A 16,889-nucleotide genomic window follows, 5' to 3' on the forward strand; every position below is an offset into this window, starting at 1 on the left:
AGCAAGGGGCCTGACTTTTTACATATTGGAGTACCTTTTTCCCAACTTCGACTTCAATTTATTTTTCAACTTCAATTCAAATGTTGTCCAGACGATACTAATGTTGTAGCAATCATAGCAGGAGTAACTAGTGATCACTGTTTTCATTTCAGGTCTTATGTGAAATCCGAAGCTGTTCTGAAGATTATGGAGTACATTAACTTGCCTTTCCCTCAGCTAGCAGTCTTACTACAGTTTGTGCCTCTGTAAGTTTCACTGTTCTTATCCCCATCATGGTGAATGTAGGAACTTGCTTCACTTCTGGTGCTTAGTTTTTCCCTCATTTTAGCAGATTCATTCGAGACTTTGCATATGATAATGTTGCCAATAACCGTTATGCACTCTTTGGCCGCTCCGAATCATGTGAGATATAAATGGAGACTCTAAGCACCCTTTGGCTGCTCCAGTTCATGTGATTATACACTATACAGAAACTGGTACTTCTTCTCTCGTGCAAGTAAAATACTCTTTTGTATAGAACATGATTTGATATAGTTTATTATGACTTGCTGTTGTCTGCATATTTTAGCATCTAAACTTGATTATTCTTGTTGTATGGTTCTGGTGTCATGACTGGTTACAGAATAGAGAAAGAAAAAACAACCAATCTTATCAATTGTTCCTATATTGAAGTTCATACTTTTTATCTGATGTCTTATTCTGTCAATTAGTTATATCTGTTATACTAGTAGCTTGTGGTTTATACATAACTAAGTTCCAATAATGAAATGCTCTACGATTTCCTTTTTCCCTCTAATTTGAATAGAATGCTCTGTGTACAGAGATATTCCAGCTATCTAAAAATGAAATGTGGCTCTGATTAGTTATTCATCAAAGAATATGTATCCATAATCCTTGAATCTATTGATTCCCTAAAATAACGACATAGATGTAAGATTATAACAGTTGAATAGAACGTTTTTATTGTGGCTAATGAACAAATCAAGAAAAGAAAGTTACCAGTTTCAAGAAGACAAAAAATATATATCAAGAAAAGAAAACACAATAGTGGCTTTTGACTTCTGAGTTGGTTATTCGTTACAGAAACTGTATCCATAAGCCTTGAATATAACAAGTTCCTAAATAACGAAATAGCTATAAGCCTATAAAGTTGAGAACAATGGTACGGATCTCTCCTTGTCACCTACCTACTCCTTTATTAGTAATTGTTGAACAAGAAGGCATTGTGAAATTAGAACTATGGCGGCAGCAGACATTTCACAGCAGGTCTAGTATGAGTGTATCTTCCATGAGCATTGATGCACTTGGCATGAACAGGATTACCATTAACAGATGATATATACACTCGATCAAGAAGTATGTTTTTGCAGCCAACAGTTTCGCTGCAGCTCAGATTTATCACCTCGTCCATCAGGGAAGTCCCTAGTATTCCTCTGAATGTTATGTCGCTCAATGCAACTGCAGCTGTCTGCATTAAATTAGTCAAAACAACCAATTAGTAATGAAATTCAACAATCAGTCCCTAGTTTCCAGTCTATATAACTTTTGGTTGTTTTCTCACATCATTTTTGCAATTGACTCGGCTGGGACAGTAAAACTGGTCGATGATGATGGGATTGTTGACTGCAACAAATACAATTCCTTCAAAAGCAATCCTCCTTGCATACCCTTCGCCTCCCTGTTCCACTCGAAATATGTTAGCTAGTTATGGTTGTAACAGTTACTGCAGTATTTGTCAAGTTGTAAATGACGAATATTATCTGAGCACTTCCAAGCTGATCAAAAACTAAGTGCACATTACCTGCCAGGTCTTAATCCTTACTCCTGCTAAGGTGTCTTTCATCGTGCAATTTCTTACGTTCACATCTTCCACCACTTCAAATCCTCCTTCTCCCAAGGATCCAATACTACAGCCATTAAATTTTTTTCAAAGTTCTTGTTTGCAATTTATAACATTCTAGTGAAGTAGAATCTGAAAACCCAACAATTACCTAATACCATGGCCAGGTCCGCATGTTATGCCGCTAATACTAACGTTGGACGATCCTCCTCCTATTGCAATACAGTCGTCACCTATCATAATTCATTGCCCAAAATACGTGGAGTAAACCCGTTATAATAAGAATAAATTAAGCCAGATTTTGCACTCCTGAAGAAGTGTAAGTTCATGGATAAATCAAAATGGAGTAATAGTTAGAGGTTGAGAAAAGTTTATAAGTTTGGGATTCTAGTTCTTTTTCTATCGACCCGTGAGCTCTACTCTAACTCTGCCCTTGGTAATAGTAGTAGGGATTTAACTTATATGCTCCCGATAGTGTGTAAACTTTTATGAAGGGAAGTCTTGGGACAACAATGAAAATTGTCTAGACCTATAGCTCACTGGTTTGAATTGTGGAATCAACCATTGATACTTGCATCAGAGTAGGTTGTCTACACCACATTTTTTTAAGGTGCAACGCATCCTGCATGAAAGTGGGATATTCGTGCATCGGACTGACTCTATTTAGTGTAAAAGCTTTTAATTCAAACTTTTATAGCCTCGTCACTTGTTTTATTTTTCAGGTTAATAGTTTAACTTATCATGACTCATGAGCAACTACTGTGAAAATTATCAATGTGTATAAGTTAAATTCATCGATAGTGAAAATTAAATGTACCTGTTGCGATGAGAGAGTTGTGTATTCGTACATTAGTGCTACCGGAAACGTCAATCCCATCGGTGTTGAGACTATCACCAGGGGACATAATACGAATATTAGCAATGCTAACTTCATTGCAAGCAGTCAATATGATATGACTTCTAGCGCTTCTAATAATCGTTACTCCCCTAACTCGAAGCTGATCACATCTTCTGAAAATCAATGCCTATATATATTGGATAATCATCACATTACTTTAGTATACTATATACGTTATACACAGGAAATTTGAAAACGATTGTGTATACTGTGTACTTACAGTTGGTCCTTTGCATTGTGTTTCCTGGTCAAAAAATAATAATTCCTTGGGTAAGAAATTAGCTAGAAATTTAAATGCTTCTAGCGTTACGATTTTCTTCATGAAAAACTTTGAAAATACTAAGATTTTAAGCTTACTTGGGATGTGTTATCATTGGTGCAAGCATTTGACCACCATATATGGCCTTGGCCGTCAAAAACTCCATTGCCATTAACAGTAAGATGGTTAATATTTGCAAAAGTGAGCCATGCATTGGTTGCAGCTCCATCCCATGCCGATTTTGAGTTAGGTGCAATTATATTTCCAGATACCTGCAACAGGATAAATAAATAAAAATTAAAAAAATTATTTATCAAATTTCTCAGCTTTTTTTCGATCTGGCTTAAGTTATATGAATTAACTTGTGTGTGTATATTGACATTATAAAAGAAAATTTACACTATCAGAATGATTACATATTACTGTTTTTATTAAGTGGAAGTGAGGAACTAGTTATAAACTCGAATATAAGACAGACAGACAACCTGCTACAAAAGGAATCCTAGTTATATTACTACTAAAACACTGGAGAATTTCTGATGAGGACTTTTCTATCAGAAATCTAAAACGATTACTTTTCTAACGAGCAAAATTCCAATGGAAATTGTAGGTGAAGGGCATCATGACCTGAATATGTATACTGGAGGGTTTGCAAGGACCATCAAATTCTGAAGGCTTAAGTAAGAATTTCTTTCTTTTTGGTATAACAAGAATTACACGACTGGATTCCGATTGACACACAGCTTCCCATGCCTTGAGGAAAGCCTGCATATATATACATGATCAAATGTTTACAAATTCTCACGTATATGATAAAAAAGAAAAAATTCCGAGAAAATTTAAGAAATTAATTAATGTTTGTGTATACCTTTATCTTTGCCTTTTCGGCTAAGATCAAGTATAGTATGAGTTCATGTGGGCCATTGACTCACACGATATTAACTCATTTTTTTAAAGAGGAAGGTCCATCAGAGTAGCTTGCTACTCGAAAGATAAATAAAATAAAAATATTTTTTTATGTACCGGGAGATCATCAGTTCTTCCATCTCCGACAGCCCCAAAATCGATGACATTGAAAGTTTTAATATCAGCACTCCATACAGAAGAAACCATGCACAACAAAACCAAGAAAGTTACCAAGTAAAACTGCGAATTACTAATCGTCATGATCTAGGTAGTACAAGAATCATGCATAGTAAGAATGTCTAAATCTTCTACTTATATAAATAAAGCATAGAATAATTAAAAGCCATGATTCCCTCCACTACTTAAGATGTAAGTAACAAATCACAATAACTAGTATACATTTTCGTATCGAAACAACTACCCCATCCATTCCATTTTACGCAACACAATTAAGAGTACGAAAATTAAACCAACTAATTTTCAACTTAAATTTACATATTTAAAGAAATTAAAAATGATTAATGAAAAAATCATTAGACTCTCCAAATAGCTAATAATAATAGTGTCACATAAAAAGGCGGAAATTATGAAATATAAAATTCGTCCACCATTTACCAGTATCATTTTATTGAAGTTTCATATAAACTAAATACATATATTTGACTAACGTTTTTTTTTTTAAAGATCAAGTTGCTTAACCCTCTTGGATCTCTCACTTTTTTCTCGCCTATCGAAGCAAATAATAGAAAGAATATCTAACTTCTTGCAATACGAATTACGCAAGTAGTATTATTTGGACTTTTTAGTTGCGTTCAAAGTCTACAAAGGAAAAGAAAATACTTATCGTACGTACTATATAAATTCGAGGAAACTTATTATATTAATTTAAATAGTGGTACGATTTATCGAGCCTCCTTTATCACTTCAGTCGAAGGACAAGCAACCAAAAATAAATAGAATTATAAATACCAACAATAATGATTAACCTATATTATCTACTAGATTGATATTTCAACCTACATGTAATTCCATTTGGTTCAAATTTCACCAAGTTTTCCTGCTTACAAAAAAAAAAATTCAACACCGTTGGATACATAGGAAAAGTTTGGCATAGGCTAAGGCAGGTAGAATTATTTGATTTTATTCACTTATTATAATTTGGTATACTAATAATAATACAGTAGTTATAAATTAGCAGCCTTATTTAAAAGTACAAGAAATTTGACTTTACATTGGATTTGGACTACAAAGATTATTTTAGCAGGAATTAAAGAACTAACAAGAATTATTTCCTAAAGTAGATCTGCTTGCTACTTCAGTCTAACGAAATCGATAACCATTTTTTTAATGAAAAAATCTGAGATTCGGTGTATCTCATGATTGAGTCTTTTAGCTTATTTGGATGGTTATTAGACTTGTTGCTTATTGTATTGTGTCGTTAATTGTTACTTTTAAGTCATATTACATCGCATCGTTAAATCTATCTTTAAATAAAGTCTTATGTCATGTGACAATCAATTTGGGACGATCGCGTTTTGATAATGATATCTGATACTACTTTATACCATGTGTGGAAATTTCATTTGTAAATTTAAACTAAATTGAAAACACACTTTTATTTAATCATATCTTCATCAATTATCGTTGTTGAGATATCTAACTTCTTCCAATACATCCCCAAGGATAGCACATCTTGCTAAACCTACGAATATCAAATATTGAATATGGAAAATTTGTCTTGCATTTTATTTTAACAATGTAAAATAGACGAAAGTAACTGACTTTACCATTCCTAAGTGGCATTAGCATTCACTTTATTTATTACAACAAGACATGAATAACCCAAAAAGAAATTGTTCAAGCCATCCCACAAATCCCATTGGACTAGGCAGGCTTTCCATTCAAGGCCCAATTTAGAAAGAAGCAACCAAAAGGCCCATAAACTCTAACCACGAAATAGCCCAGCAATTGTATACAACATAGTGGAACCAACAGAAAGCAAACTCCAGCCCAAGTTTCTGGCAGATTTCACAGCACGTGAACGGCAGTAATTGTGGCCGTACCAAGTGTTTCCGGGGATGGCAACATTGTAGATGAAGGTGACGGCTTTCGAGTTGTAGCCGTAGATGGTAACATCATACGGTATCCATCCATCGTATCCGCTCCTGTACAGGTACACATAACAGATCTGATACGTACATGGACCGTATACCGTATACGTATCCTTCGAACACCGCTCAAAAGCCCTGCTTGCTGGGTCATCTATCCGCGGTGCATAAACCTGGGGAAAAAAATGGTATTCCGATCCGTATTGGACAATTGAACAGTAAAATTAAAACAAATTGGAGCTTAAAGCTCTATGAGAATCGGTATTTGTACCTGATTTCCATAAGCATCGCCAAAGGCAAGACTAATTTGGTCTCTGGTGTAAGTTGGAGATGAGCAGCTTGTCCTTATGCTTACCGTAAATGAACAGCGTGCATTTTGTCCCTAGAATATTCAGATTAATCGGTGCTCAAAACAAATTGTTTGGTTAATTAATTGAATATATCAAATTTTCTGAACTTGATATTGCGGAACAAAAAAAAAGAAGAAGAAATGACTGAATCGTACCTGGTGCAGAGTGGTGTTGATTATGTCGAGGGATGATAAAGGCTGGGGCAAGAACACGATGGATCTTGATGCTTGGACACCGGAAGTTATGGCAGCGACGGTGATAACGAGAAGAAAGAGCATCGCTGGCCGGCTGGTCATGGCTGGTGACATCGAGAACCCTCTGTTAGGAAGACTTGTTAACCAGTTTTTGGAATATGATCTGGCAATCGGCGTTTACTAATTTGTGGCGAAACTTGGAACGGTACACGACTAATGTTTAGATAATAAGGAGAGGGTATATTCGTCATTCCGTGTCTAATGAGCGTAGACAGAAGGTATCAGGTGGCAGTAAAACGGATGGCTGGTGCTACAAATAGTACAAACGTGTTTGGCATGCAAAACATATTTAAATTTAAGCATCTGGAAATTAAACTGACAATATACCTTACGAATGAGGTATAAATACGCAAAATATATGATGTCACGGAGGTAGAAAAAAAATCTGTATACACTTATCTTTTCTAAACTAGTGAAAATTCACAAATAAATTTTTACCGCAGGGCAAGGAAGAGTAGTAGACTATCTTTTAAAGTCTGGACACAGTATTGGCTTGTTCGTGGCGCTATGTATCTTAGTGAGCAAGTAAGTATATGGACATTCTCGTCTAATCCAATAAAAAAAATTCGGATCTGTTTTAAGTATCTGATAGGGATGGTTTGTTTGGTAGCTGGAGCTGCGGTTCCTTATGTCAATCTTTACTGTTGAAAATAAATACGCAATAGTCCTTATCTGAACTCTACTTCCTGGTTTAGACTTCAAGCATGTTCTTTCAGAAATTTCTGGTTAGACTCAAAATTGATGATATATTAAAATTTCAGAACAAGATAATGTATTATTGTGGCTGGCATAACTTTTAATTTTTTTTGTGTAGATGAAAGAAGTTTGGGTAAAATCCATAGCGTTTTGGTGTTGAATATGATTTTATTAGGGGAGGCTGGTGAGAGAGGGAAGTAGTACGCACCCACAGTGGTTCATTACTGGACATTGACACACAAGCCAAGGCAAAACTAGTAAGTTTAAGAAAGAGAAGTTACATAGTTAAAGACCATTAATGATCACACACAAATTCAGAGGTCGGAAACCATATTCCGTTCAATTGAAAGGGTAATATAAAGATACAATCCTCAAATAACCAACTCAAACAAGTCGAATAATGTGGAGAAGGAAAAGGAATCCATTCATCCCTTTCTCCACTTTTCAAAGGTTATGGTCCTCCATAATTAGAAAGCAGTATGGGGAGTGATTTTTCTTATCTGGCCAAGTAAATAAATCAAATTAAAGTGCTAAAACCTGCTAATAAAATTACTAACAGATGGTCCATAAGCCAAAAAAAGATACAAAACATGCATTAAAACTACACTTGACGTACGGAGTGCAGCTTGAGTCCCAGAAGCTTTGCATAAACAAGAGACTGGGAAAAATCTTCATCAGAACTCTGTTGGTGGTTTCAACCTAACAAGTCTCTTGATTCTATCTTTGTCAATGTTTTCAAGCAACCCCTTCAAAATAGAAAAGCGGAATAATATCATTAGCCAGACAGCAGCAAGTTACTTATAGCTTTAAGAATTTCATAACCACTGTATGCTTCTCCAACTAGAAACATACTGTAATACTTGAGAAGATGAGAGTTTCAAGCTTGTGAAATTATTTATGTTACAACACAGAGACATTTTATCTTACCGTCCACACAATTTCATCCAGGCACAAGCAAATCTTTCCATACTTATCCAGGAAAAGTCTCTCTGTTGGAGGTTTTCCACATACATCCTTGATAGCAGATGTTATAACAAAGATTGCTTCAGACACTGCAAATAAAGCCAACAAGTCTATATAAAAGAATGGAAAAGACAAGTTTGATGATGCCACATACAAGTGTAAAACAGACATCCCAAATATATGGAAAAGCTATCCAGGTAATCCCCGCTGACAAGAGACCACACAACATAACCTCACTGATGGAGGTTGCCATAACAACATCAGCAGACATGTAGATTTTGTGGTTCCCATAATGGAAGCTACAATGGGATTTGTCATCTAAGCTAATGTGGTAGCATTAGTGGTTGCCTTCCCCCTCTAGAGAATAAAACACCTCAAGTATAAGAAAAATAAGCTCAATTATGTAATCTACACTAAAATATCGAAGGACATCAAAGAAGCTTCACATAGAAAATCTCTTTTTCATGGAATGAACACAATGATGAAATTAGGTAGACAACCTAAAAGTAAGCTGCACATTACGTTTTAATCGCAGAAAACTCAATCATTTATATTTAGGTATACACACTCTTCTAGAGTAGATCTTGAATAATAACTCCACTATTTAATAGTCAAAACAATGGCAGGAAAACTATTAATTAGTAAGTTGACTTTATTTTTTATCACGGCGATATCCGGACAGCACGTCCACACCTCAACTATTCCATCGGATACCAGCTACTTAGAAAACTTTGCCTGCCAAGACACAGGCAGATGAAACAAACCACCTAATTTTTGACTCGCTAAATTTGAACCTAATCTTCGACAATATTAATCCCTCTTCATTGACCGCTAAATACACCTTTAGGTACTTAGTAAGTTGACTTATATTTAGAGATTTCTTTTAATGCACACAAAAGAAAGGATGATTTACCTAAAGACGAAATGGCAACATCTCAAATCATGAAATCATCTTAGTTTGGAACATTCAGTAACTTCAAAGTTTGCAAGGGCATTGGTGTTCACATAATTAAGATCAGAACTGGTTTGCCTTCTTCAACTCAACCAACTAAATTAATTGCCAAAAGCATGCTTTAAGCTACATGAAGACGGCATAAACAGCATATCTAAATAAAGCTTATACATATGAGACGAAGACAACACAATTTACAGTGTCTTTTCAACATAAATTAATTGCTAATGAGGCCTTAAAAATTGTACCATGCATCAGGAAAGCTTTATTTTTTCGTTTAAACATAAAGTTTAATGACTTAAAGTGTATGTGATACACTTACAAGCAAGTTCATCATACGCATCCTTTCCTACAACATAGATGTTGACATCTCCGAGTACTGTGTATACAATGTAAACAGACCTGCAGATGAATAGTTTGTGAAAAGACTATAGATAGAAACAGTCCTAACTCCTAATTATTAGCAAACCACCCTAAACTACAGTAACTTTTTATTAAAGTTCAGCTGAGAGGAGAGTGCTTTCCAGAAGCAAGCAGCCAATTGACATAAATTCAATTCCAAACACTACAAAGGGGGAAACTTGGAAGCGATCAATCTTGCCCATCAACACAAAGTTCCTCTCAGTGTCACCTCCCTCCTCACCTCTCTAACCAACAGTTGTTTTTATTTATTATGTTATTACCATTGGTCAGGAATATTTGTCCAAGTAACCACAAAAACAAATTTACATACTTGTGGCAAGACACTAGGAGTTCTTCATTCTTAATCCCTCTAAGGTTCTCTGCACCCAGCTTAACTAGGAAAGACCTCCAATGCAGACGCTCCTCTGCTGGTACTCCATTAAAACTGCAAGTGAAAAGATTAAAAGAGGTCATTTCTGCCTGGAAAAGAAAAGGTAAAAAAATTGTTTTCTGTATGAAAAATAAAAGCCCCTTTCCCTCTGGAGAAACTTTGATTGAAGGAACAATAGAATAATTATCTTATTGGTGGGATGTATCCATAAAAAACAAAGAAGAAAAGGCACTGTCCCATATGTATATTGAAGTCATTAACTCCTAGTGCGATACAAATTGAAAAAAGATAATGGAAGTCTTCAGATTTTAAGTCCATGATCTAATGTTTCAATTTTTTAGGCTCACTTAGTTTCAGGAAAATGACACAATAAATGAATATTTAATACACAGTCAATAACGGATAGTCGAAATAGACAAGCGCAACATAAGTATTTTTAATTTTTTTAGAGAATGTAAATTAGTATTAGTACTATGAAATAGGATGATAAACATCAAATTGATGGATAGCTTTTAAAAATGGCTGTAAGACCTGTGATTTTATATGAGAATGAATATTGGGCCTTACACAAGATGAACATAGAATGGGACTATAAGATGAATGACGATTAAAGAAAATAAGACAGTATTAGAATGATCACCGCCAATAGAAGGACAAATAGCACACATAGGAGATGATGATAAATGGTTCCTTAGATTGGTCTGGTCATGCCATATGAAGACCTCCATATGTATGAGTCGTTAGGTAGCATACCATAAAAAGGAAGGTGTTTAAAGGGCATAGAGTATACTAAAATTACATTGAGAAAAATGTCTGAAATGATTCTTATAGACAATAACAGAAAGTCCATTTATTAGTTCCAGTGTTTGCTGGGACTTAATTTAGTCAGTAGAGAATGAAGAGAATCTAGTGTTGAAGAAGTCTAAATTGTGGAGTATTGGATGTTACAAGTCAAAATGGAGAAAATGGATATTAAGTATCTCTATAACCAACCACAATTCAACTAGCTTAGAATCAAGTCGCATTGCAGTAGACTAGTAATTATAGGTGTTGATCAAAAGCCACCCCTCAAGTCATAAAAATTCTAGAGTTTGGAGGAAATCGACTTCAACACACAAACAGAGAGCAAATTGAATGCAAAAGATTTCTTTTGCTCTTTCTTTATTCTCTTCATTAAAAATGCTTTCCTCTTTCTTCCTCCACTTGTGAAGTGCTAAGAGGAACTCGGGATAATGCAGCACCCAAGGATGTGGCCTAGCAATCGAAGGTTGAAAGCATTTGCAAAATACTAGGTGATTTCTTCTCATATGTCTTAGCCTTGGTGGATTGAGTAACCTATTACCTGATGGTGGTTGGAGAGCGAGGCATCCAGTGGAATTAGTCGAGGTGCCTATGAGAGGGAGGCATCCACTGGAATTAGTCGAGGGGCGCCCAATCGGTCCCAAGACACCTCGGTTATAAAAATAAAAAGGAACTCGGGGTAATATGTAATATGGAGAAGCATCCATTTAATGGAATGCAAAATTGAGCTTCTTCCAGAATGATTTCCAATCAAACAGAACACAGCCCCCCAAAAAACAAGAAAACTAGAAACTAAACACAAATTAGCGGATCTTATGTAACAGATACCATAAGCAATAAATAAATCTAATAGACAAAGCATCGATTCAAACAAGAAATTCTCAAGTAATCATTTACGGAAAAGAAATGAGTATGTTACCGTTCGACGAGGATGTTGCCCTCGGAGTTGGAAAATAAGACCGCCAGAAGCATTTTCTAACCCTTATTCAAATGCGATGCGATTGCCTGCTGATCTGATCACTGATCGGAAAACTCGGATCAGAAATCGCGTTTTCCGGCGTTGAAAAATTTTGACTGCTAATTCTATTTTGACCTGTGTCTTACCCAATACTAACTATTTCGTTGTCTTTTCTGTTTCTATTCCTTCTTGAGTCAAAAATAAAATAAAATTTTATCTTCTTGTAATTTCATTTTGTTTTTTAAAGAGAACTCTCGTTACTGAAAAAAAAACCCCATTAAAACCTTAAAAACTCTCAATAAAATAAAGGGAAAATACATAAAATCTCCCGTGAACTTGGCAGCATAATTTACTTTAGTACTTTAACTTTACAGATAATTATTTACCCTCTAATCTTATTGCAAGTGAATTTAATTGCACCTTACATAAACAATACAAATTTCATACTCATGGGTGAAGTGCACGCGCGCCATCTAAGTGACACCTTGGTGCCACATCGATGACATGTCAGATAATTGAAAAGAACATATTTTTTCTTTATTTTTACTTTCCACATCTTTTTTTATAAAAAAAAAAATCACTCTTCACCCACCCTCTTCATTATTTCATTTGGGTCAATTTCTTAACATCCAAAATTTCACATTTATTGATTCATTTTATTTTTTATTGCTTTATTATTCACTATTACTTCCATCAATACTTATATCAATCACCATACCTTTTTTTTCCCAACTAGGTAAAACTATCAACTTATATCAATAATGACAATTTTAAATTTATGCAAAATCGATATGCTAATTTTTTAGATTTGCTATTACTTTTCTTGTTTCACTTCTTAATGCATATTCAGGTATAGAATAAGTAACGTTTAAAGTTAGATGAATAATTATTTTTTAAGAAAAATTGAATCTCAAAAGTAAAAAATAAAGAAAATTATGTTGGGTCTTGAATGTGATTTTCTATTTTTGTTTAACGAAAAAATGTATAGGATGTAAAGTTTGATGAAGGAGAAAGAGGATGGGTCGGGGTAGGGGTAGGATGCGGTGGGAGTTTGAGGAAGAAGAGACAAGCAGGGGAGGTGGGGTTTTGAGAAAGGGGTGGACGGGTTTGAAGAAGAAGAAGAATGGGATAGGTAGGGGCTTTGTATATATATATATATATATATATATAATGCTAGTGGGACCATTATTATTATTATTTTTTAAAAAGATTTACGCGCCTTCAATTTTTTTGCTTTTCTTTTTTTGCCACGTCATTTGTTAAGGTGGTATTAAATTCACACGAAATGAAATTAGGGGGATAAAAAAATATTTGTATAGTTTAAGTGTTAAAGTAAGTTATGCTGTCAAGTTCAGGGGGATTTTTATGTATTTTCTCTAAAATAAAATATGTTTTGGACTTTTGGTAATCATCTTTTTACCACATTCCTTGTGTCTTTGGCTACCTAAATTATGTACATCTATATTGATTGGTAATACATATTAAAATGTACTACTTTATTTAGTTTTAATTAAAAGAGTTTTGCTTAGGCCCCTACTAATTAAAACGACTCTTCCATAAATGAAGGATGTGGTCCATAAAACCATAACACTCAAAACTGGAGAGTGATCATGATAGAAAGAGTCTAGAAGTATCTGTTAGTATTTCATATTACACTTAGCTCTATTCATTTACATTCAAATCATTATCAAGTTTTCATTTTTGTTCAAATTAATGGAATCTTACTTATTAGAGATAGAGTAGAGGCTGTATATTGATTTTCTAGAATAATTTTCATTTGTTGCTCCTGTTATTATTAAAATAAAAACCATTAGAAAAGAGAAATAATTTTTTTTTTCATCATCTCTCGAATTAGAGTAATGATAAGGCTCTTCAGGAACGTAATCCTTTGATATTGTAACCACATGTCCATTCAACCAATTAGACCTACTTGTTTGACCAATAAATATAGATGGATTTTAGATCGTCAATTCTGATACTTTCATTCTTTAATAAGATTTATTTATATCATGTAAATTCTAAATTTTGGAACGTATCAAATAATTGAATTATTTGCACCAAAAGGATCTTTTCTTAGGCCACTCTTTAAATTCTCCTCACATTATCCTAGTGGATTCAAATTTGCCTTTACAATTAATTAGATAATTGTTTCTAATTAAAGATAAAATTTAGCCAATTGTGCTAGCAGGAACAAAATTTAAATAATAGCCTCAATAAAGCCATTTGTGCAAAATCTCCCAACATAAGTTGTTGAAACGGGAGCCGCCCCTCAAATAAATTTCTTATGAGCTTGTTGATCCATCAGTGTAGGGGTTTAACGGCACGAGCTAGCCACTTGTTAGTGTTGTAATTTCTAAAAAAAGAAATACTATTGTCACAAAGCTTAAAATGTACAATTGAAATTTCATAATAATATTTTGAAGTTTTATTTGTGGAATTCTCAAACTCCTGGATAAGTTTTTAATTTCAAAAACTAAAAGGTGATTATTCGAGAATTTTATTCTTTGAAGCATTTTGCTACACGCGAGAGGAGCACTCGATGTTAATTGACAGGCGATGAATAATGGGGAGCACTAGTCAGGCACAATATTTTTTTTTCCATCATGAACAAATAGATTGATGCATCTTTCATATACGACACGCACACTTATACCAATAGAGTGAAATAAACTTAAATGGATGATTCGGCCGGTTCGCTTTGAGGCGTAGGAATAATTGTTGACAAAGCGAAAATAAATAATAATAATAATTTAGATCGTGACGTCTCATCGATGAAGCATAATAATCGAACGATAGTTTACAGTCGAATAAGACAAATTAAAATGAAGGCCCCACCTTGCTTTTAGTGAACAGTTATTGCCTAGTAAAAAAAAATATGATTTTTTAAGTAACCAAATTCCTGTTGCTCCATAGCTATAATTTATGCCTCTCCTGACACAACAAAACACACCAGCATCACTGGATTATGATAACTTACTATGTTAAAGATGTTCAGAATATATTATTTAATTACTTCGTATATTATTTTATTTATATATATGATATTTTTTTTGATACCCTCACATGCACATGTCTACGCCCCTGTTAATAATTAATTATATCACAAAGTCACGCGCTAGTACATTATTATTGTCATGTGATAACGACTAATGAAAGCAATAATAACGATTCACCAATAAAAATCATGTTTATATAGACTATGAAAAAAAAATCTAATCTTAGAATATATAGACGTGCTCCAAGCTAAGCCATGTTGTTTTCCATCGCATGCAGGAGCAGCCCCTACAAGCCTGCAGTCAGATCCACAAACAAAATAATTACTACAACTTTCCCATCTTAATTACTAGAAACTAGGGTTGAGAATCAAATCGTTAAAACAGCTAATGGTGTTGTGTTAAAGAGAGACTAGAAAGGTACTGATGATTATAATATAAGTAGAATTGGCAAATTAATTATCCACCTACAATTCACACTGTCCCCACTAGTTGTCATTATGAAATTAGTATAATAATCAACGTTCCGTACGTTAAAAAAAGAGAAAAGACTAAACTATGACCTTAATGAATCTACACCACATGCTTGTTTATTCCTTAAGTAATTTATAACAAACTTTGAAAGCTCCATATACCAATTCCACTGTGTTTACCCACTTTCTAGACAAGTCTATGCCTGCAAACTTCAACAATATGGTCCCTTTCCTTTTTATTTCCGTGACCACTTATGTTATATTACTTAATTATCTAATAAATTTCTCTTTAATATTTCTTCTTTTTGTTATAAATATAAGAGAAAATGAATAGCTTCTTGTTTGATGCAACTTAATTTTCTTTTGGTCCATTGAAAAAGACTAAATAATATTATTTAAAAAAAAAAAACTTTTGGTCCATTACAAAAGACTAATTTTCTCATTAAAGTACAACAAATTATCTAAATAAAATTATTTTGAAATTTAGAAAAGAGTAGTATTTTTTTTGGGAAAAGGGTCTGAAAAATACTTCAATTTTGACCGAAATTGCTTGTTACGATATCAAACTTTGTGGAGGACCTTTCATCCCTGCACTATTTAATAGTGTATTTTAAAGATATATATGTGCCCACGTGGACATCATAAATATTGCATCATTATAAATAGTAATGTATCCACATGGGCACATATATACCTTTAAAATACACTATTAAATAGTGCAGGGATGAAAGGTCCTCCACAAAGTTTGATATCGTAACAAGCAATTTCGGTCAAAATTGAAGTATTTTTCAGACCCTTTTCCCAAAAAAAATACTACTCTTTTCTAAATTTCAAAATAATTTTATTTAGATAATTTGTTGTACTTTAATGAGAAAATTAGTCTTTTGTAATGGACCAAAAGTTTTTTTTTTTTAAATAATATTATTTAGTCTTTTTCAATGGACCAAAAGAAAATTAAGTTGCATCAAACAAGAAGCTATTCATTTTCTCTTATATTTATAACAAAAAGAAGAAATATTAAAGAGAAATTTATTAGATAATTAAGTAATATAACATAAGTGGTCACGGAAATAAAAAGGAAAGGGACCATATTGTTGAAGTTTGCAGGCATAGACTTGTCTAGAAAGTGGGTAAACACAGTGGAATTGGTATATGGAGCTTTCAAAGTTTGTTATAAATTACTTAAGGAATAAACAAGCATGTGGTGTAGATTCATTAAGGTCATAGTTTAGTCTTTTCTCTTTTTTTAACGTACGGAACGTTGATTATTATACTAATTTCATAATGACAACTAGTGGGGACAGTGTGAATTGTAGGTGGATAATTAATTTGCCAATTCTACTTATATTATAATCATCAGTACCTTTCTAGTCTCTCTTTAACACAACACCATTAGCTGTTTTAACGATTTGATTCTCAACCCTAGTTTCTAGTAATTAAGATGGGAAAGTTGTAGTAATTATTTTGTTTGTGGATCTGACTGCAGGCTTGTAGGGGCTGCTCCTGCATGCGATGGAAAACAACATGGCTTAGCTTGGAGCACGTCTATATATTCTAAGATTAGATTTTTTTTTCATAGTCTATATAAACATGATTTTTATTGGTGAATCGTTATTATTGCTTTCATTAGTCGTTATCACATGAC

The 16,889-nt window shown here is 33.7% G+C and overlaps 4 protein-coding genes across 5 annotated transcripts in view; 1 reads left to right on the forward strand and 3 right to left on the reverse strand.

Annotated features, from left to right (window-relative positions):
- LOC102597183 (DCC family protein At1g52590, chloroplastic) overlaps nucleotides 1-3,689 on the forward strand; it is a 5,776-nt gene extending 2,087 nt beyond the window's left edge. The window contains exons 4-6 of one of the 2 annotated variants that reach the window (XR_368660.2): nucleotides 153-245; nucleotides 332-476; nucleotides 3,608-3,689. Coding sequence is in view for 1 of the 2 variants with exons in the window: in XM_006364146.2 (XP_006364208.1) it covers nucleotides 153-245; nucleotides 332-413 (175 nt within the window). In the remaining variant the exon portion in view is untranslated. Of the gene's footprint in view, nucleotides 1-152; nucleotides 246-331; nucleotides 677-3,607 lie in introns of those variants that run through there. The other variant, XM_006364146.2, reaches the window with a different exon arrangement.
- On the reverse strand, nucleotides 1,046-4,153 carry LOC102578858 (probable polygalacturonase At3g15720). The gene is made up of 9 exons (XM_006364174.2): nucleotides 4,021-4,153; nucleotides 3,625-3,762; nucleotides 3,096-3,269; nucleotides 2,959-2,982; nucleotides 2,658-2,865; nucleotides 1,992-2,073; nucleotides 1,802-1,907; nucleotides 1,562-1,678; nucleotides 1,046-1,468 (listed from the first exon to the last, which is right to left on the reverse strand). Exons 1-9 carry the CDS (start codon nucleotides 4,108-4,110, stop codon nucleotides 1,238-1,240), a joined length of 1,170 nt encoding a protein of 389 aa, XP_006364236.2. The 5' UTR covers nucleotides 4,111-4,153; the 3' UTR covers nucleotides 1,046-1,237.
- Nucleotides 4,154-5,667: 1,514 nt separating this feature from the next.
- LOC102596861 (uncharacterized) lies at nucleotides 5,668-6,769 on the reverse strand. The gene is made up of 3 exons (XM_006364145.2): nucleotides 6,517-6,769; nucleotides 6,283-6,393; nucleotides 5,668-6,184 (listed from the first exon to the last, which is right to left on the reverse strand). Exons 1-3 carry the CDS (start codon nucleotides 6,667-6,669, stop codon nucleotides 5,849-5,851), a joined length of 600 nt encoding a protein of 199 aa, XP_006364207.1. The 5' UTR covers nucleotides 6,670-6,769; the 3' UTR covers nucleotides 5,668-5,848.
- An 819-nt stretch (nucleotides 6,770-7,588) lies between these two features.
- LOC102596407 (uncharacterized) lies at nucleotides 7,589-11,993 on the reverse strand. Its single transcript, XM_006364144.2, has 5 exons — nucleotides 11,740-11,993; nucleotides 9,960-10,073; nucleotides 9,549-9,628; nucleotides 8,239-8,363; nucleotides 7,589-8,057 (listed from the first exon to the last, which is right to left on the reverse strand). The coding sequence occupies exons 1-5, from the start codon at nucleotides 11,790-11,792 to the stop codon at nucleotides 7,986-7,988; spliced, it is 444 nt and encodes a 147-aa protein (XP_006364206.1). The 5' UTR covers nucleotides 11,793-11,993; the 3' UTR covers nucleotides 7,589-7,985.
- Nucleotides 11,994-16,889: the final 4,896 nt, after the last annotated feature.

Source organism: Solanum tuberosum, unplaced genomic scaffold, assembly GCF_000226075.1.
Source record: "Solanum tuberosum cultivar DM 1-3 516 R44 unplaced genomic scaffold, SolTub_3.0 scf00482, whole genome shotgun sequence".
NCBI lineage: Eukaryota > Viridiplantae > Streptophyta > Magnoliopsida > Solanales > Solanaceae > Solanum > Solanum tuberosum.

Coding starts and splice junctions, on each gene's coding strand:
- LOC102578858 (XM_006364174.2), bottom strand. CDS start 4,110: ATGGTTTCTTCTGTATGGAGTGCTGATATTAAAACTTTCAATGTCATC. Junction 3,763..4,020: donor GAAGAACTGATGATCTCCCG/GTACATAAAAAA, acceptor ATATATATGCAG/GCTTTCCTCAAGGCATGGGA. Junction 3,270..3,624: donor CCTCCAGTATACATATTCAG/GTCATGATGCCC, acceptor ATCCTGTTGCAG/GTATCTGGAAATATAATTGC.
- LOC102596861 (XM_006364145.2), bottom strand. CDS start 6,669: ATGTCACCAGCCATGACCAGCCGGCCAGCGATGCTCTTTCTTCTCGTT. Junction 6,394..6,516: donor TCAACACCACTCTGCACCAG/GTACGATTCAGT, acceptor TGAATATTCTAG/GGACAAAATGCACGCTGTTC. Junction 6,185..6,282: donor GCGATGCTTATGGAAATCAG/GTACAAATACCG, acceptor TTTTTTCCCCAG/GTTTATGCACCGCGGATAGA.
- LOC102596407 (XM_006364144.2), bottom strand. CDS start 11,792: ATGCTTCTGGCGGTCTTATTTTCCAACTCCGAGGGCAACATCCTCGTC. Junction 10,074..11,739: donor GGCAACATCCTCGTCGAACG/GTAACATACTCA, acceptor TTTCACTTGCAG/TTTTAATGGAGTACCAGCAG. Junction 9,629..9,959: donor CTCCTAGTGTCTTGCCACAA/GTATGTAAATTT, acceptor ATTCATCTGCAG/GTCTGTTTACATTGTATACA.